The following is a 16,350-nucleotide window of genomic DNA, read 5'->3' as shown; positions in this document are numbered from 1 at the left end:
ACTCAACTGTTGACTTTCTTAAGAAACAGAAAAACTTATCTGCGTGTTTTGGATCTGCTTGCTGTGGCTGGGGAGTTCTTGCCCCTGGTGACACAATGTGTGACCTTCACAGCTTCACCAGCTCCCCTCCCCTAGTGACCAGTCTGGGCCCAAAGGAATATGAACTGAATGATGTTCAGCACTGCTCATCCATCCTTTTTCTCCTCTCCCTGCAGGGTGCCCTCCTTCCCCAGCACTCCTCACTTGTCCTATCCTTGTGGTTGATAATTAAATCATACAGGGATCTTCTGAGAGCTTCTGGGATGGCCACTCAGGACTGGGATGCTTTAGGCTTCAGATTTCCCATATTTGGTGCTACCCATCCTGGATCAGCAGGCAGGGACATCCCAGCCACCGCAGCATCCATTCATCCCAAAAGTGAGCCCCAGGAAAGGTGTCTGGGTGCACCTTCAGGTGGCATCAGCACAGGGGTGAGGTTCTGCTGACTTCAAATGCCCAACATCCATATTGGTACCCTCCCCAAACGATTCTGAAGGGATGATACTATAGCAAGATATTGTGAAAACATGATGGCAGCTTGTCAGTTTGAGGTATTTATTTTCTTTTTCATGTTAAAAAGCATGTAAAAATAAATAATCTGTACAATTAAATATATGTAACACAGTGTGTAATAAATAGTGAGTACAGAAAATAAATCTCTTAAAAACAGTGTTTTGAAAACGTGCAAAACAAAGATATAAACAAAGATACAATAAATATGCTCATCCTCATTGAGCAGTACCTTTCAAGAAGCGCATTTCTTTACATCTTCCTTAAATATTTATAAATACGTGGTACAAAAAACCCCCACAAAACCCACAATAATTTAAAAGACTGTTACAAAATTGCTCTCTGAGCTCACATCAAGAAGACAAATGCTTAAATAGGAAAATACAGCCAAGCTTCCATAAAGCAGTGTGAGAGCAGCAGGTACTCCCGGGCAGATGCAGGGCGGCGGGGCTAAGTGCAATCCTCACGCTGGGCTGCGCACCGCAGGTCGTTCAGTATTTGGAAGATGTGGAGGATGGCCGAGGCCTCCAGGCAGCTGGCGGTCTCCTGAAATGGGAGAAGGGGAAGTGAGCACCGGGGATGGAACACGAACAGGACTTAGGGTATAATGGGTCCTTGGCCTCTCCCTGCTGAGCACTGCAGGTTGCAAGGGCTTCCCTGCATGGCTTGGGGTTGGGAAGTCAAGTTGCTTTATATGAGTGGTCAAAACTCTAGCCATGAGTGGAGGTGCTGAGGAATGCCTTTTTGGCTGCTTCTTAATGGAGGGATGCAAAAAAGGCTCTGGCTTGCCCTTGATTTGCTTATTCTGAAGTGGAATTTAGAGCTTTTGAATACAAAGCGATGAGCTGTCTGCTAAGGAGGCCCTGGAACCACACCAGCCTTCCTGCCCAGCATCCTGACTTACCTTCTTTTTGGCTGTCTCCAGCTTCTGCAGCCAGTGCCTCAGTTTCCCAGAGGGCTGATGTGAAGGCGCCTCAAGGGCCAACTGCAAGGAGAGTGATTGTAAGCACCAGCGATGCCCATGGTGCTGCCACCACCACCAATGCCACAGAGCTGGGGCCGGAGGGCTGGGGGGACACTCACGCAGTCTCGCAGGTCCTCCCGGACTTGGGTAAGGAAGGCCAGGGGCTGTTGGCACGTCTCAGCCATCCTCTGGATTGTGGGGTTTGTGAGCATGATGATGGTGAGGTCCAGCTCAGCTTCCACCAGGGTGATCCGGTCAGGTACCTGCAGGCGAGAGCATCGTGGTTACAGATCAGAAGCTGCCTCAGGGTTCAGAAGAAGGGGGTACTGCCTGGAGGAGGGGTTCCCCTTCCACAGTATCGTCCTTACCGACAGCTCAGCCGTGTTCCACTTCCGATGGAAGAGTCTGGTGTTGCATTTTCGGTTTGTTAACAGCATGATGTCTTCCTGGAGGTGAAACATAGCAGAATGGGGATAGATTGAAAAGCTGCTCTTGGATTTTGGGCTTTGTTGTACAACCTGCTTCACCCTCAAGAAATATGAAACCAGCTCAAAATTCATCGTAGCCATACCCTATCAGTATGGGTAGGATACAAGCATCATCCAAGGGCAGGTAAGTGCTGCTGCTCACTGTGCTAGGGACTGCTGTCCCCAAACTGCCTGGAACACATCCAGCTTGTCCCCAAACACCTCAGAAAACACCCATCTTGTCCAAAAACACCCCAGAAAACATCCATTTTGCAGCTCAGGGCCTGAAATTCAGCTGCCTCTCTGCCTCGCTCCCCGCCAGCCGATGCCCCCAAGCCCCAAGCTCATTGCCCTAGATACTCACAAACTGCTCCTTCATCCTCCGCACTGCCTTCAACTCCGAAGGTGCAGGGAACTGGTACTTGGAGAGGCTGCAGCTCTTCTTTGGGGTGACCCGGGGGAACGCATCCACCATGAGGGCTCCCAGGGTCCCCACCAATATCATTGTGACCCCGTAGCATACCATCTTCGAAGCAAAATTAAATAAGTATAGGAAGAAATAGAATCAGGTGAGATGGAGGTTCTCAACTCGCTTCTGCAGCTCTGCCCCATCTCTCTGGCTTTTAAGCAGCGGGCAGGATTGCACTTTCAGCTTGACAGGAAAATCCACGGCAAGGCAGCTCTGCGACAGGAAAGCGAAAGTAGTGGAGAGGAAACCCCGAGGCCACAGGTGTGGCCACAGGTGAGGGCGCTGTGGGGATATGGAGACCGGGATGGGGCTTGGGACATGACGGGACCCCACAGCACTGTGCATGGCTTTTCCTCCCTGTTCAGCATTCATGGAAAATGCAAATACAGCATCTTCACAGCGCTGCCTTGGCCGCGCTGCAAGAAACCTGCCCTTTCCCTAAGGTAACCTGAGCCATGGAACTATAACTGCGCTTTGAATGTCATGCACTAATCAATCATGAAGTATAGCAAAATATACCCACATGTGTAAAGAGCGACTGTGCAGTAGTGTAGCACTGAGTAAGGCAGCCAAGTAAGCGCATCCAAAATCTGCCGTTTCCTCGAGGTAACCTGAGCTGTGAAACTACATCTGCATTTTGTTTTGTGCATTAATCAATCATTAAATATAGAAAAATATAATCCTGCATGTGTAAAAAGCAGGGGCAGCTGGAGCAGGTTATCATAGAGATGTTTGAGTTGGAAGGGACCTTTAAAGGCCATCAAGTCCAACTCCCCTGCAATGAACAGGGACATAAACAGCTGACAGGTGCTCAGTGCATTGTCCTTGAATGTCTCCAGGAATGGGCATCCACCATCTCTCTGGGCAGTCTGTTCCAGTGCTTCACTGCCCTAAGAAGGCACTCCAGGACCGTGTCTTGTTTTGCCTATCACCACCCCACAAACTGAGCAGCCTGTGCCAGCACATAACTGTCCCCTCAGTAAGACTTTGCTGTGCTCAGATACGCTTTGACTTGTGTTCATTGCCTCCCGTCCCATCACCAGGCACCACAGCCAGGACGAGAAGCAGTGCATCTAGGCCAGCAGCAGTGCTCACTTTGCTCAGACCAGATGGAGTTAGAGCTTGGAGCAGGGCCAGGACAGCCAGGTGCAGATGTAAAGCCTGAAAGCACTGGAGACATAGGCTTCCTGCTCATGGCAAGTTGTGGACAGCACTGCAGGACCAGGATCCACCAGGATCCCACCAGCACGAGGCTATGCGACTTATTAATACAGCTAAGGTCAATAATTAAAAGCCTGAGACTCAGCCAAGGTTTGGTTCTTCATTATCTTGTGTGCCCCAAGATTGGAAAGTTCCTCTTTCCTTTCTGTCCACTTAAAGAAACAAACACATTGAGAAAAATGCATTTTATTCAACGCAGCTTGTTCATACTTGGTACAACGATGAAATACAAGCCAAAAGCAGTGAAAGTAACTCCACAGAAGCTACCCAAGCAAGGCATAGAACATCCATAACAGAAAAATCCTATGAGGTGTTAAAGTTGGGCACATCCTCAATGCAGCTGAGCAGCATATCCTCCTGGGTGAGAAGGCGCAACATGCTCACAGACAATACCAGCTCTTGCAGTCCCATCTATACCATAATCCAGGGGATTTACCTCAAAACCTGCACCCATTGCTGCTGGCTGCAATCAGAACAGCCGTAGAGATGCTCTGGGGTGGCCCATTGGGTGTCATAGCAGCATCACGTTGCTGTTGGACTTGGCTCCTTTCGTTTCTCTCCTCTGTCACTGCAGCATCTATTTCCCCAGGCATCATTTCTGGTTGGCAAAGCGTAACGAGATGTCATTTCTTTACACAGGCAAGCAGGAAATCCCAAGGTGCCAAAGGTAAAGTGAAAGCAGAGCAGGGAAGCCAGAGCTGTAAGCACAGCACTGGAGCATGACACACTGCATGGCTCCAGCGTGGGCACCAAGCTCTGAGCAGCTGGCAGGAAAACCTAGAGTCCTGCAGAAGGAGCTGCAAGGGATGCTTTCACACCAATAGGTTGTACCTCAACCCAGTCTGGCTGCATTTGGCACAGCTCCTTTGAACCACGCTTCTGCTGGATCTGCCACTACAGCAGCTGTCACCCACCACAGCAGGTACCCTGAAGCCACCACCTGAGGACACCATGGCCAGCCCAGCAGGGAGGCATAAACAGTGATGCAGCCCCTCTTCTGTTTCTGCCCACAAGAAAATGAGCAGCTATCTGACCTCACTACATTAAGAAATGGTTAATTGCATTCCACATCTATTGATTGTGCTGTCAATACATTGAGTGACACAAATAATTACAGATCCAGTGCTACAAAGTGGAAGAAAAGCACTAGGGAGGTTCGTTCTGCTTTTCCAGAGCAAGAAATCCCCGACTGCAGGAGATCCCCAGGTGTGGAAAGGAAAGCAAAACAGGAACAGCTGTGTCAAGCAGTCACCAGTGCCAGGTGAGGTCATCGCCCTGTGACTCACCAGAAGACTGGCACAAGCAGCATTGGCCACCAGCCATGCTGTGCAGTAAGAAGGTACGGAGGGGCCAGGAGTTTCTTTCCCACCCTATTGGAGCTGGTAGTACAAACACTTGGGGGGAAAAAGATGAAGCAAGACAAAATAACGACCCACATCCAACAGGTGGCTACTGCTCAGCAGCTGTCACTGCAGCCATCCCACCTGCTGGTGCCACTACCAGCACCCAGCTGCAGTGATGCAATTCATGCTGTTACATCATCCCTGCTCACCTGCATCATCCCTCAGAGGCTGACATGAGGAGAGCTGTTCTAAATAAGCTGTTGTGAATATAAACCCACCTTTTTTTGAAAGCTCTTGTGCCAGTGCTGTAGGGACACAGCATCGCCAACCCTCTTAGGTTTAACATGAAGGATAGCCTGGGGATGTTGCCTCACCTGCAGTACTTGACAGGATCCTCCCCATAGTGCTTCCATGGGAGAAAAACCCCATGGGACTGATAGCACAAAATCCCTTTTTGTGGTAAAGGGGACTTCGATCCCTCACAGACCACAGCTTTAGGGCACCTTTCCTGCCTGGTGCAGAGATTACAGGAACTGGAGACATCCCCATGGAACCTCAGTGCCTCCAAAAAGCAAACAGGAGGTGACCAGCACCTGCTGAGACCCAGCTTTTAATCACTTCCCCTCTGCATTTCAGGGAGTGGCACACAATTATCTTTGGTGCACAAAGCAGATAAAAAACTGAGGCTGGATCCAAGGGGTACGCAAACAATTCTCTGCAGGAGCAAGCCCAGGGAGGCTCAAGCTGCAAGAGCTCCCTGCCAAGAAATTCCACAGGGACCAGAGCAGCCAGGCCAACCAAGTCTCTAATTAGAAAAGCCAAACAATTCCACTTTGCAACTTTTTTTTTATTGTTAAAGAAATTCAGCTGTTAGGATTGGATGTGGGGCAAGAATCACAACCACCCTAATGGTTCCTCCAACAGGAGGGTGCTGGGCAGACTGGGAGCGTGGCACAGATGTGGCCCTGCATTAAGCCCATGTCTGCTTACAAAGATTAAGGCTTCGATCACTGAAATCACCATCGATCTCCTGAAGGAAGAGCAGGGTGTTTGGAGTCCTACTTCTTTCAGCACGAGGTCAGGACGAGGCTTGCCTCACGCTTCCTTGTGCCCCAGGATGCAGACATACCTCACCCAGAACTCCAGCAGGGTGTCACGTGAGGGAGCTCCCATCGTCTCCAGCAGCCTGCAAGAAGCAGAGTAATGGTCTTCCACCCCCATCCAGCCACATAGCACCAGGTGTGGGAAGATGACCACAACCAGGGATGAGATTCTTCCTATAAAGCACTCCAAAGCTTGGATTACCAATTGGCAGGAACCCTTTCACAAAGCAGTGCACCGCTCTTTCCCCTCAACCCCACTCTTGATTCATCCTATAAGAGGACATCCTCCATGCCCTACTCATTTTCATAAAAGCCTTTTTTTCCTTTTATTACCTCTTTTCCATCCCTGGGAGGAGGGTTTTTGCAGCCTCAGGATCACTCTTCATGAAGACTTGGTATGGAGAGGCAGACTCTAAGTAACCGGCCACCCCAGCAACCGTCATGGGAATTTTATCATAGATATTGGTGATTCTAGAAAGGCAACGGGGAAGAAAGGAGTACTGGCACATTAAATACAGGCAGTGGAACAAGGGCAACTGCAGAGCAATGTAGTGATGAATAAAAGCCATGACTTTATCCAAGGTCCAAGAGAGGAAAGCATCTTATTATGGCAGCCAATGGGTCAGGAGCAGTGTTCTGACCCACTCCTGCTCACCTCTTCTTGTCTGGAAATGGCAAAGCCTCAAAGATCTCCTTGTAGTCTTCCAGGACGTGTTTTACTCTACTATGCGAGTATTTTAAGAGCTGGTCCCAGGCCTGTAATGACAGCAGATAAACACAACCACGTCAAGCTCTTCATTTCCAGAGAGCTTGGTCTTCGGCCTGAGGCACATACATTTCTATGACACCCCTGCTCCCCTCTCCCCACAGCAGCCCACCCTGTAGCCCTTCAGCTCCTCACCCCATCGCCTCTCCCCTCAGCACCCACCCAGCACTGTATGTTTCCCCCTGCCCCGGGGGGAGGCTCGGTGCCCTCCCTCACCTCCCGGAAGATTTGGGTCAGCTTTTCAGAGCAGTCCCCGTAGTGCAGACTCATATCAGTGGTATAGGTGCTGATGGCCACGCAGCCCCCCGGCCGCAGCACGCGCTTCGCCTCGTTCATGAACTTCCCAATATCAAACCAGTGCGCGGCCGTGAACGAGGCCAGGAAATCAACCGAAGCATCCTCAAAGGGCAGCTCTTCTGCCGGGCACACCCTGTGGATGGGGGGAAAAAAATAACAGTATGTAATGCTGGAAACTGCAAAGCAAGGCACAAAGCTAAAGGGCACGCAGGGAGCTGGGTTTTGCCTGCAGCACTCACAGATAGGAGATGTTGGGAGGAGAGGGGGCAGCCGTGGCCTCCTGGATCTGTGCGTGGCTGATGTCGGTGCCCACCACCTTTGTGAAGCGCTCCGCCAGGAAGGCCGTGCCTTGCCCAGACCCGCAGCCCACATCCACAGCCAGCTGGGTGCAGCTGGGAGCCTGCAGGGACAGGGGGCACATCTCAGCAGCAGCACCCCAACTCCTAGACTTGCTCACAGCTGGGTGCAGGCTCTGGGGCCCCCGCCGAGCCCCGGCAGCTATACTACTCCAAGAGAAGGGGTAAGGATATAAACAGAGCACAGCTGTGCCCCGCTCACCTTCTCCTGCAGGTAGTTGAGGATGGTGTCCTTCAGCTCCTTGCCGGGGGCAAAGCGGTACTTCAGGTAGACGGCCGCATGCTGAGTGCCCTCAAACATCTGTGCGGCCATGCTGGGAGCTCAGGGCCTGTCCTGTCGGGATAGCGGTGCTCAGCCTGCACCCAGCACCAGGACTTTGCCCAGGCCCCTCCCTCACCGTGCTCAGAAACCGGAAGCCTCCGCAGCCATGTCCCATTTGTGGCAGGCACTGCGCAAGAGAGACGGACCCAGAGAGACGTGACGGGGACGTGCAGCTCCCACAGGGGCAGCAATTGCGTGCAAAGAGCTCAGTAGAACAGCATAGCCCGTGCTGTTTGGGCACGCCAGGCAGGGAAGGGTTACAGCTTGCAATGCAGGAAGAGCCGCCTCTCTCTGTTCCGGCTCCTTTCAGCAGGGAGCATCAAATCTGGCTGCTCACACTGGAAAGCTTCCATCTGCTCCCTGCCGCTGCCCCAGCTCCCCCAGCTACTCACGATACCAGCAGCTCCCAGCAGCACCCTGCTCACCGCTCCCAGGACCTCCTGCAGCGTCGGGACAAAGGGACAAGGCCACTCACCCTACAGCCAGCAAGGACAGGCTAGCTTTGGGGCAGAATCGGGCCCTGCAAGGTTCATTGCATGCAAACGTCACGGGTGGGGCCACGCTTTCCAGGAAAACATGCCCAGCCCTCCCTACGTAGCTGGGGTGAAAGAGCAGCAGCAGGCCTTGCAGCACTGCAGGGCCGACTGCTCCCTCTAGAGCTGCAGCGCCGTGTAGCTGAGCTGCAAGTACAGCATCCTAAGACCTGTGTTGTGAGGTCCCTACAGCCTTAATGCTGGAACCTGTGAGCTACGCTTCCTCTTGATACGGGGACTGTGGTAATTAAGCACAGAGTAACTTCAGAATGCACACAAATGAGGGGATGATCAGCAGCCCCAACAGCTCAAACAGCAGATACCAAAGGAGAGCAAGAACCAAACCCTGTAGGAACCCCAACCCATACTTACAGCCTGGCTGTATTGAAGTCCTCTCCTAGTATCCTGCAAAAGGAGAAAATCACACAGGGTGCTTTTATAACCCTGCTTCCAGCATTAGGAGCAAAGCCCCACACCTGGGCCAAGGCAGCCTGTTGCCATTTTGCATGCATTCAGGGCAGTAATGCTTATTGCATACAGCTGAGCCCCCTGCTTCTAACTCTAACTGTTAGTGATGGGACCACAGGGAATGGTGGTCATGCAGCCCCATCTGTGCCAGGGCTATTTGCAGTGCTGTGCAGAAACTGGTAATACTGCACTTACTTTTTAGAAGCAGTGATTTGCTTTTAAGACCCCAGAGAGGCTTTGGCTCTTGGGAGAATTTCCTTTGTTTATGTCTCAGAATCATTCAGGTTAAAAAAGACAGCTAAGATTCCCAATCCAATCTCAGCTCATCCCACTGAGCCCACAGCCCTCAGTGCCACATCCTCACAGTTAGGGAACACCTGCAGGGATGGTGACCCCAGCACTCCCTGGGCAGCTGTGCCAGTGCTCCAATGGAAAGGTAACAACGTTTATCATCGCAGCAAGGAATAAAGGGATGTGAAAATGCTCAGGGATTCTGCAAGGCTCCTTCTGAACCCACAGGGAGCTGAATGACTATTTGCTGCAGCGGTGTGTGGAATGAACGCACCAGGCAGGGAAGGGAGAAGACCACAGGTGAGCTGGTGGGAGCTGCTTGCATCCTGGGCTGTGTGCTGCTCGTGATCCCCCAGAATGCTGCCAATGTGTAAACAAGGCAGCAGCCTAGCAGATCCAAGGGGAGGGCCGTTGCCTGCTGCTGATTTCTGAGCGCTCATAATTGTATGGGATGGGGGAAATCGCCTCAGGAGTGCTGAGGCTGGGTGGGATGCTGGAGACGTGCACAGTGAGCAGCACAAAGACATCGGTCCCTGAGCACAACAAGCTCCCAGTGCTGGAAATCAGACACTGGATAATCCCCTCTGGCCCCGATCCCCATGGGAAATAACCATGGGGGCCCCCCAGGGCTGGGCACGGGTCCCCAACCCAAGCACGTCCCATAGGGATACGGCTCTGCTGCTGTGCTGTGCAGACGCACAGCTTCGCTCCCCAGCGCTCTCGAGCATCTGAGTGGCCATAATTCCCCGGAAGGGGATGGTAATGAATCAGCGTCGCCCCGGAACGAAGAAGAGGGGGAGAAATATGAGCATGCCCTGCCTTCCTCTGCCCGTGCCCTGCGTGCTCGCACTGTGCAGGGCCCCGGAGGGCGAGCGTGATGCCCTGTGGCAGCTAAAGGCACGGGGGATCCAGGGGGAAGCCAGGGAGGGGCACGGGGACGGGCAGAGCTCAGCGCTGCTGCGCCCATGGGGCTGGGGGCCTGGCTGCGCTCGCTTGGCGGCTGCTGCGGCTGCTGCAGCGGGGAGGCAGCAGCCCCTGAGAAGGAGCCGCTGCTCAGGTGAGTGCCCCCATCCCGTCCCAGCTCCGGGTGATCCCATCTCCATCCCCTCCCTGATCTGCTCGCACTGGAGCGATGCTCCAAGCGTAGCCCCGCTTTGCCCGCATCCCTCTCCCACCTTACGCTTTGCCCTTTTTCCCAGCTGTCATTCCGCTGCCGCTGCTCAGAGATTCCGAGGTCCCAGAGGGATTTTCTCCCAGCTTGCTTTCTGCCTTGTTTGGGTTTCACTCCCCATGGCACAACGCATGCCAGAGCGCTGCTCTCAATTTTCTGATAACCAAATGAAGTTTTGGAGAGCAAAACATGTCTTTCACTGTAGAAACCACCCAGCTTTTGTCTTTCCACTGCAAGGGTTCGGGGCTTTCATCGGGGAGGCTAGAGCAAGGAGCAGTGGATGGGGTCCCACTGGGGCTGCTGGTGATGCCCAGGGAGGGGAACTGGAGGTCTGCAGTACAGGGCGCCACATTGAGCCTTTATCCAAATGCAGCATGAGGTTGAAAGATGACAGATCTCTAAGGCAGCCTGCGTGGGAGGGGGTCTGCAGCAGTACCCAAACCCTCCCACAGCACTGCAACATTTCTGAGACACATGTGGTGACCTATTTAGTTAGCGGGGACCAGCAGCAGGGATTGAAGCACCCTGATTTGGTGCTGTTAAAAGCAGCTCCCTAAATAATAACCAGATAATCCTGAGCATGGGGCTGGAGGGCCAGGAAATTCGCATTAACCTCCTGAGAGCACTGCACACAGGCAGAGAGGTGCAGGTGTTGCCATGCACCTTTCTTTAGCAACATGCCTCTGTGCACCGATCCAATTAATGCCATAAGCAGGAATGCAGAGGCACCTGCTGTTGTGCAAGTGTGGCAGCATAGTTAATCTGATGACCTAATTGCTGGCTTGTCCCCGAATGGGAAGCTTTTGTGGTTTTATATTGCATAGTGGGGGTCTTGCAGCAGCCTTGTTTAAATGGAACGATGCAAATAAACTGAGAATTTGGGCTCCGAGTCTTGGGATGTATTAAACTGGGCTAAAAGCAGCCCAGAGCAGAAGTCTGTTGATGAAGTGTTGATGCTTCTGGATAAAGAGCAAATTGAAGCTGGTCCAAGATCCCTCTGGTCTCATGGAAACTGCTGCAAGTGACACAAGATGGGAAGGTGGCCCTTCCTGTGCTGCTTTTTCCCCATATTCCCTCATTTTAGTGATGCTCAGCCCTGCTGTCAGCTCTGGGCTGACACACTTCCCGCAGTTACTCCCCATGTTTGCTGGGGTTTGCTGGCTCCCAAGCACAGCTGGGGCCTCTTCCTTGGGAATCACCTTGCAAGACACAAGGGAGTGGCCTCGCAAAGCCAGGGTGTGTTAGTGTTACTGCCAAAAGATCTTACAGTGAGCAGGGTGGGTCAGTAGGTGGGAGGAAGCAGGAGGATGGTGATGAGCTCACATGGAACAACGCCCCGTAGGCTGTGCAGGGTGAGAACCCCACAGAGAACCCCTTAGTATGGGGGTCTCTGGTGCCCCAGGAGTTCCCTGCTTGCTCAGGACAACTGGAGATGTGTTCGGAGGGCTGAGCAGTCCCATCTGCACCCTGCAACCTGCCTGTTCCCTTAGCTTTAATGAGAGATTGGCAGAGATTATCTTCCCCTTGTTACCTGTCACTCAGGTTTTTGGTTTGCTGGAAGTCTAATTAGGGAGCCACTTTTAGGGGTTTATCCGCATGCTGGAGCTCCCCTTAGCACCTTTTGTAATGCCATGACATTGGGGATAAATCACTGCAGCGTGACCAAGATTGGATGGACGGATTCCTAGAGGAAGGAATGGGGTTTGGATAGCAAATGGAATCAGCAGGGGTTGTTCTAGTGCAAAGTGAGCAGGAAGTGGGGTTGGACTCGATCTCTAGAGGTCCCTTCCAACCCCTACAAATCTGTGGTTCGGTGAAATGTTACAGGACAGCTGCTGGTACCACTGTGTGAGGTGTAACATTTTTTCCTGTTTGTGGTGTTTTTCTTCACCATCTTGGTCAGAAACATGGGGGCCTGATGGATGTACTCTGCCAGAAGTTCTCCATGCAGGAGGAAACAACCCCATAAAAGCTTTGCACTTCCTACTCGCAGCACCCAGCCATAAGCACAGGGCACAGAAGAGCTCCTCACCACCACGGGAGGGGATAATGCTCAGGAAGTGATGCTTTGCCTGCTCCCCGTTCATAGAATCATAGAATCATTTGAGTTGGAAGGACCCTTAGAGGCCATCTAGTCCAACTCCCCTGCAGTGAACAGGGACACCTACAGCTCCATCAAGTGCCCAGAGCCCCATCCAGCCTGATCTTGGGTGTCTCCAGGATGGGGCATCCACCACCTCTCTGGGCAACCTGTACCAGTTCCTCACCACCCGTATTGTAAAAAACTTCTTCCTTATATCCAACCTAAAACTCCCCTCCTTTACTTTGAAACCATTTCCCCTTGTTCTATCACAGCAGGCCCTGCTAAAGAGTCTGTGCCCTTCTTTCTTATAGCCCCCCTTTAGATGCTGAAGCCCCTCTTTAGATACTGAGAGGACAAACCCAGGCTTTCCTTAAGGCCTCTAAGTGTTCCCATCCAGGTGTTCCCATCTGATGAGCCCCTGCCCAAATCAGACCAGGACAGGTCCCATTGGATTTTGAGCCATGGTTGGAGATCCCACAACCTCTCTGAGTAAACCACGACAACGTTCAACCACCCTTTCTGTAGCACACTTCTTTCTTAGATTCAGTTTCCTGCATTTCAATTTCCATCCCATCATGGGGCAGCACTGGGGAGGGGCTTGCTCCATCTGCTCCCTCCCATGCCAGATGGATGGGACCAGCAGTTTGGGTCCATCACATGGCTAAGATTGTCCTGAGCCACCCCATTTCCAGGCTTACCCATCCCCAGCAGTACCGTGTGCTTTGTCCCATGGCCACGCCAGATTTCAGCTGGCAGAAGGGAACTTTTGGGAAGGCTAAGGCAACACTGGGTGTTAACACATCCTCATGTCCCCTCTCTGCAGCAACAACAACCCGTATGCTTCCTTTGGGGCCACACTGGCAAGGGATGAGGAGCAGAACCTTTGGAGCACTCCACACGACGTGACCCACACAGAGGCAGACGACGACCGGGTGCTGTACAACATGATTGTGGGCCGGAGCCAGCTGGACAAGGACTCCGAGGTGAGGAGATCAGGATGTGCTCTGAGATCACCAGTTCCATTTATTTTTCAGGTTGGGACAGTATTTTCCTATTTGGGGGTTTCTGTGATTGGGATGCCCTCTGCATCCTGAGTACTGCAGCTCCAGCGCAGCATTAAGTGCTCCCCTAATGGGTCGTATGGTGATTATCGAGGAACTGGCACAGAAGGGAAAAAAAAATCATCCCTGTTACATAAGCACTTTTTTGCAGCCCTGATTTCTTTCTCCAAACTGCTCTGTGCACAGATTTCAGCAGCCTGATTAGGACCGCTTCATTCATGCTCAGCCCCATTGCTGTTACAGCTGGGGAATTGGAGGCACTCATGCTGCTCTGGGGTGCTCCCAGCTCTCCTGTGTCCCACCAGGCCCCGTTATTTGTGCAAAGAGAATTGCTGAGGGCACGCAAGCTGCTACAGCCTCCAGCTGTGCCCTTTCTGGGTGGCAGTAGAGGAATTTGGCCTGGAGAGCCAACATTCCTCCCTCGGCCCCAAATCTCTCTGTCCTCCAGTGAGCATTGGAAAACTAGGCCAGCTTGCGTTGCCCGCTGCCCCTAATGAAGGAGGGAGAAAAGTCTAATTGAAGAACAGTGCCAAGGGAATAATCTGCTTTGGGAGCTGCTGCTGGCCCTGGGAGCGGGCCAGTGCCACAGGGCAGGGAATGGTCAACAGCAAACACGATGCAAACATAGCACCTTTTTTGTAAATCTCAGTTAAAATAGGAGCAAAAGGAGAGCTGCCTCCCTGCATGTCTGTGTGCTCACTGCATCCTTCCTCACCTTCATCAGGGGGATTTAGGATGCTGAAAGGACACAAAGATCTCTCACCCCACGTCTCCATGTGGCACTACCATGGCCATCAAACCAGCATCTCATTTTTTCCCTAAGCTAACCCATTTCTGCTTCTATTTTCTGAATCATGGGCCTTTCTGACAGTGGTGCCAATAGTGTAAACTTACGGGCACCAAGGAATCAATGAAAAGAATACGTTTTCCTCCTTTATATTGGTAAGGTGCTGGTAACATTAACATTACCCTTGAGATCAAAGCTGCCATCCAAGCTCATCAACACTTGGGTCAACATTGCAAAGATGATTGCAAAGAAGTTTCTTTTCTTGCTGGATGGCTCCTACTCTGCAGCATCATCAAACCTGTTGTGGTGTAAAATAAACCCCCGCAGCACAGTGAGGTGACAAAAAACAAGAGATGGGCAACGTGCTGCTCCCACACTGCTTGTCCACCCCTGTAAAACATCATTTTATGCACTGAGGCTGCTCCTTCACACACTCCCCAAATTCTTCCTGGACAGCACAATGTTAGTTAGAGGTTCCCTGGGATTGGATTTGCCTCCGTGGAGCAACAACTCAGTAAGCAGGATAGATGAGAAAGCCGTAACCTAGATTCCCTCAAAACAAAAATAGATGGGAAATCACACTGCTCTTAATCCAGAGAGCAGCAGGAGCAGCTTCCCTGCGTGCTGGCCACTCGGATTAGTGACTTTCAGGGAGGGCAGGACCAGGCCTCTCCCACCCAGCACATGCCTTCCTGCTCCTGCCTCCTCCATTTCCTTAGCCAAGGGCTGAAATCATGTTCAGCCTCCTTTTGCTGGCAGTCTTATGGGTATTCATCAGCATCAGGAGCCCAGGGAGCAGGAGCGCAGTGGGGAGGCACAGATGAGCACCCATTCGTTCTGCAGGAGTACATCTGTGTCGCCTGCTGCTCAGCAATGGGATTAATCGAGGCTGTTAGTGAGAGGAAATAATCTGAGTGATGCTACAACCCGCTGTGCGGACGCTTCTGTCGATGCATCCTTTTTTGGCGTGAACGTGTGTTAAATTGATATAGTAGAAATACTCCTGGTTGTGTTGCAGCGCAGAAATGTCTTTTTCTACAAACAGGCATCTCTAATGGCACTGGTACAACTGTAATAATAACCTCAAGCCCTTCCCCTTCATGCAGCGTCTCATTATGCAGATACAGAGGCTGAGGTCAAGTCTGTGGACTTGAGCTATATTATGTGAAAGCATTAATTCCATGACCTGGCAGTCACTAAGGATAGTGATTATTTCAAATGGTTCCAGTTTGGCCATCTAGCATCCACGTGCACCCCTCTTCCTTGCTATGTACTGAGGGAAGTGGTCTAGTGGGGGAATACTGGTGGTAGGTGGACGGTTGGACTGGATGATCTTGGAGGTCTTTTCCAACCTTGGTGAGTCTATGATTTAGAAAATGCTACCCCAACCTCTAAAATAGTCTAGTTTTATTGTTCTCAAGTACTTTTGAAGACATACATGCTCCAGTTAGATGCCAGATCAGTTTGGAGAAGATACTGTGTGTGTGACCTTTGTACAGCAGCAACTTTTATCCTTCTATAGGCTATGATCACCTATTAGAAAAGGTGCAATATCAGTTTAACCATAAGGCTATGCAAATAAGGCGTTGCCATAGTCCACGGACTGTAATTATGAGCTCTGGCTCCATTTCTAGATGTTGAAATTCCCAGAAAAGCAGTAGAGGCCTCCTCATATGCAAATAACTATGATACCCCTTTGCTTTGCAGGAATGGCAAAAGCTCAACTATGATATTTATACCTTACGGCAAACACGGAAAGAAGTGAGAAGCAGGTGGAAGCACATTTTGGAGGATTTAGGTAAGATGAAGGACAAAATGATGGTTTGTCTACAGTGCTGAATGAGAAGAAGTCCAGGAGCCACCAGCAGCAGGAGGGCCGGTAGTGAGGGTCCAGGAGAGCCCTTCAAACCCACAGCAACTTGGGCACACAGTCTTCCATCTGGAGTTTCCTTCTGCAAGAATACTTCACCCTGTGTTTTTATAAACAAGATAAGCATGGAGAAATCAATATTCCTCCCAGATGTGAAGACGGACACATCTAGTTTTCCTCCCCTGCTCCTACCATCTGATTGGAGCCAAATTGCCCACTCTATTTGCTC

General features: G+C 51.5%; 3 protein-coding genes and 1 long non-coding RNA gene across 11 annotated transcripts in view; 1 reads left to right on the top strand and 3 right to left on the bottom strand.

The window, feature by feature from the left end:
- Positions 1–684: 684 nt before the first annotated feature.
- On the bottom strand, positions 685–2,686 carry LOC100550136 (interferon lambda-3). The gene is made up of 5 exons (XM_003207378.4): positions 2,345–2,686; positions 1,882–1,959; positions 1,633–1,776; positions 1,454–1,534; positions 685–1,095 (listed from the first exon to the last, which is right to left on the bottom strand). The coding sequence occupies exons 1-5, from the start codon at positions 2,504–2,506 to the stop codon at positions 1,000–1,002; spliced, it is 561 nt and encodes a 186-aa protein (XP_003207426.1). The 5' UTR covers positions 2,507–2,686; the 3' UTR covers positions 685–999.
- A 3,153-nt stretch (positions 2,687–5,839) lies between these two features.
- On the bottom strand, positions 5,840–8,465 carry LOC100550906 (putative methyltransferase DDB_G0268948). Of its 3 annotated transcripts, none has more exons than XM_010713289.4 (7): positions 8,333–8,465; positions 7,738–7,869; positions 7,419–7,579; positions 7,099–7,312; positions 6,772–6,872; positions 6,450–6,587; positions 5,840–6,199 (listed from the first exon to the last, which is right to left on the bottom strand). In XM_010713289.4, exons 2-7 carry the CDS (start codon positions 7,846–7,848, stop codon positions 6,109–6,111), a joined length of 816 nt encoding a protein of 271 aa, XP_010711591.1. In that variant the 5' UTR covers positions 7,849–7,869; positions 8,333–8,465; the 3' UTR covers positions 5,840–6,108. The 3 variants fall into 3 exon arrangements, with proteins under 3 accessions (XP_010711591.1, XP_010711590.1, XP_003207431.2); XM_010713288.4 differs by having other exon boundaries at positions 8,250–8,444; XM_003207383.5 differs by having other exon boundaries at positions 8,283–8,442.
- A 1,454-nt stretch (positions 8,466–9,919) lies between these two features.
- MREG (melanoregulin) overlaps positions 9,920–16,350 on the top strand; it is an 8,319-nt gene continuing 1,888 nt past the window's right edge. The window contains exons 1-3 of the mRNA XM_003207384.5: positions 9,920–10,206; positions 13,227–13,386; positions 15,959–16,049. Of these exons, the coding sequence (XP_003207432.2) occupies positions 10,115–10,206; positions 13,227–13,386; positions 15,959–16,049 (343 nt within the window). The 5' untranslated portion in view covers positions 9,920–10,114. The remainder of the gene's footprint in view (positions 10,207–13,226; positions 13,387–15,958; positions 16,050–16,350) is intronic.
- The window catches only part of LOC104911615 (uncharacterized), a 24,823-nt gene continuing 24,116 nt past the window's right edge, over positions 15,644–16,350 (bottom strand). For all 6 annotated transcript variants that reach the window (XR_014884322.1, XR_014884325.1, XR_014884324.1 and 3 more), the window contains one exon: positions 15,644–16,221. This is a non-coding gene — a long non-coding RNA (uncharacterized LOC104911615). The remainder of the gene's footprint in view (positions 16,222–16,350) is intronic.

This window comes from Meleagris gallopavo, chromosome 7, assembly GCF_905368555.1.
Source record: "Meleagris gallopavo chromosome 7, MGAL_WU_HG_1.1, whole genome shotgun sequence".
Lineage (NCBI taxonomy): Eukaryota > Metazoa > Chordata > Aves > Galliformes > Phasianidae > Meleagris > Meleagris gallopavo.
Note: the sequence above shows the minus strand (reverse complement) of the source record. Positions and strands in the feature narration are given on the sequence as shown.

Excerpts from the sequence above, each read along its gene's own strand:
- LOC100550906 (XM_010713289.4), bottom strand. The coding sequence starts at position 7,848 with ATGGCCGCACAGATGTTTGAGGGCACTCAGCATGCGGCCGTCTACCTG. Across the intron at positions 6,873-7,098 it reads TGACCCAAATCTTCCGGGAG|GCCTGGGACCAGCTCTTAAA; the intron begins GTGAGGGAGGGC and ends CTGTCATTACAG. Across the intron at positions 6,588-6,771 it reads CCATTTCCAGACAAGAAGAG|AATCACCAATATCTATGATA; the intron begins GTGAGCAGGAGT and ends TTGCCTTTCTAG.
- LOC100550136 (XM_003207378.4), bottom strand. The coding sequence starts at position 2,506 with ATGGTATGCTACGGGGTCACAATGATATTGGTGGGGACCCTGGGAGCC. Across the intron at positions 1,960-2,344 it reads GGAGGATGAAGGAGCAGTTT|GAAGACATCATGCTGTTAAC; the intron begins GTGAGTATCTAG and ends TTTCACCTCCAG. Across the intron at positions 1,096-1,453 it reads TGGAGACAGCCAAAAAGAAG|GAGACCGCCAGCTGCCTGGA; the intron begins GTAAGTCAGGAT and ends CTCCCATTTCAG.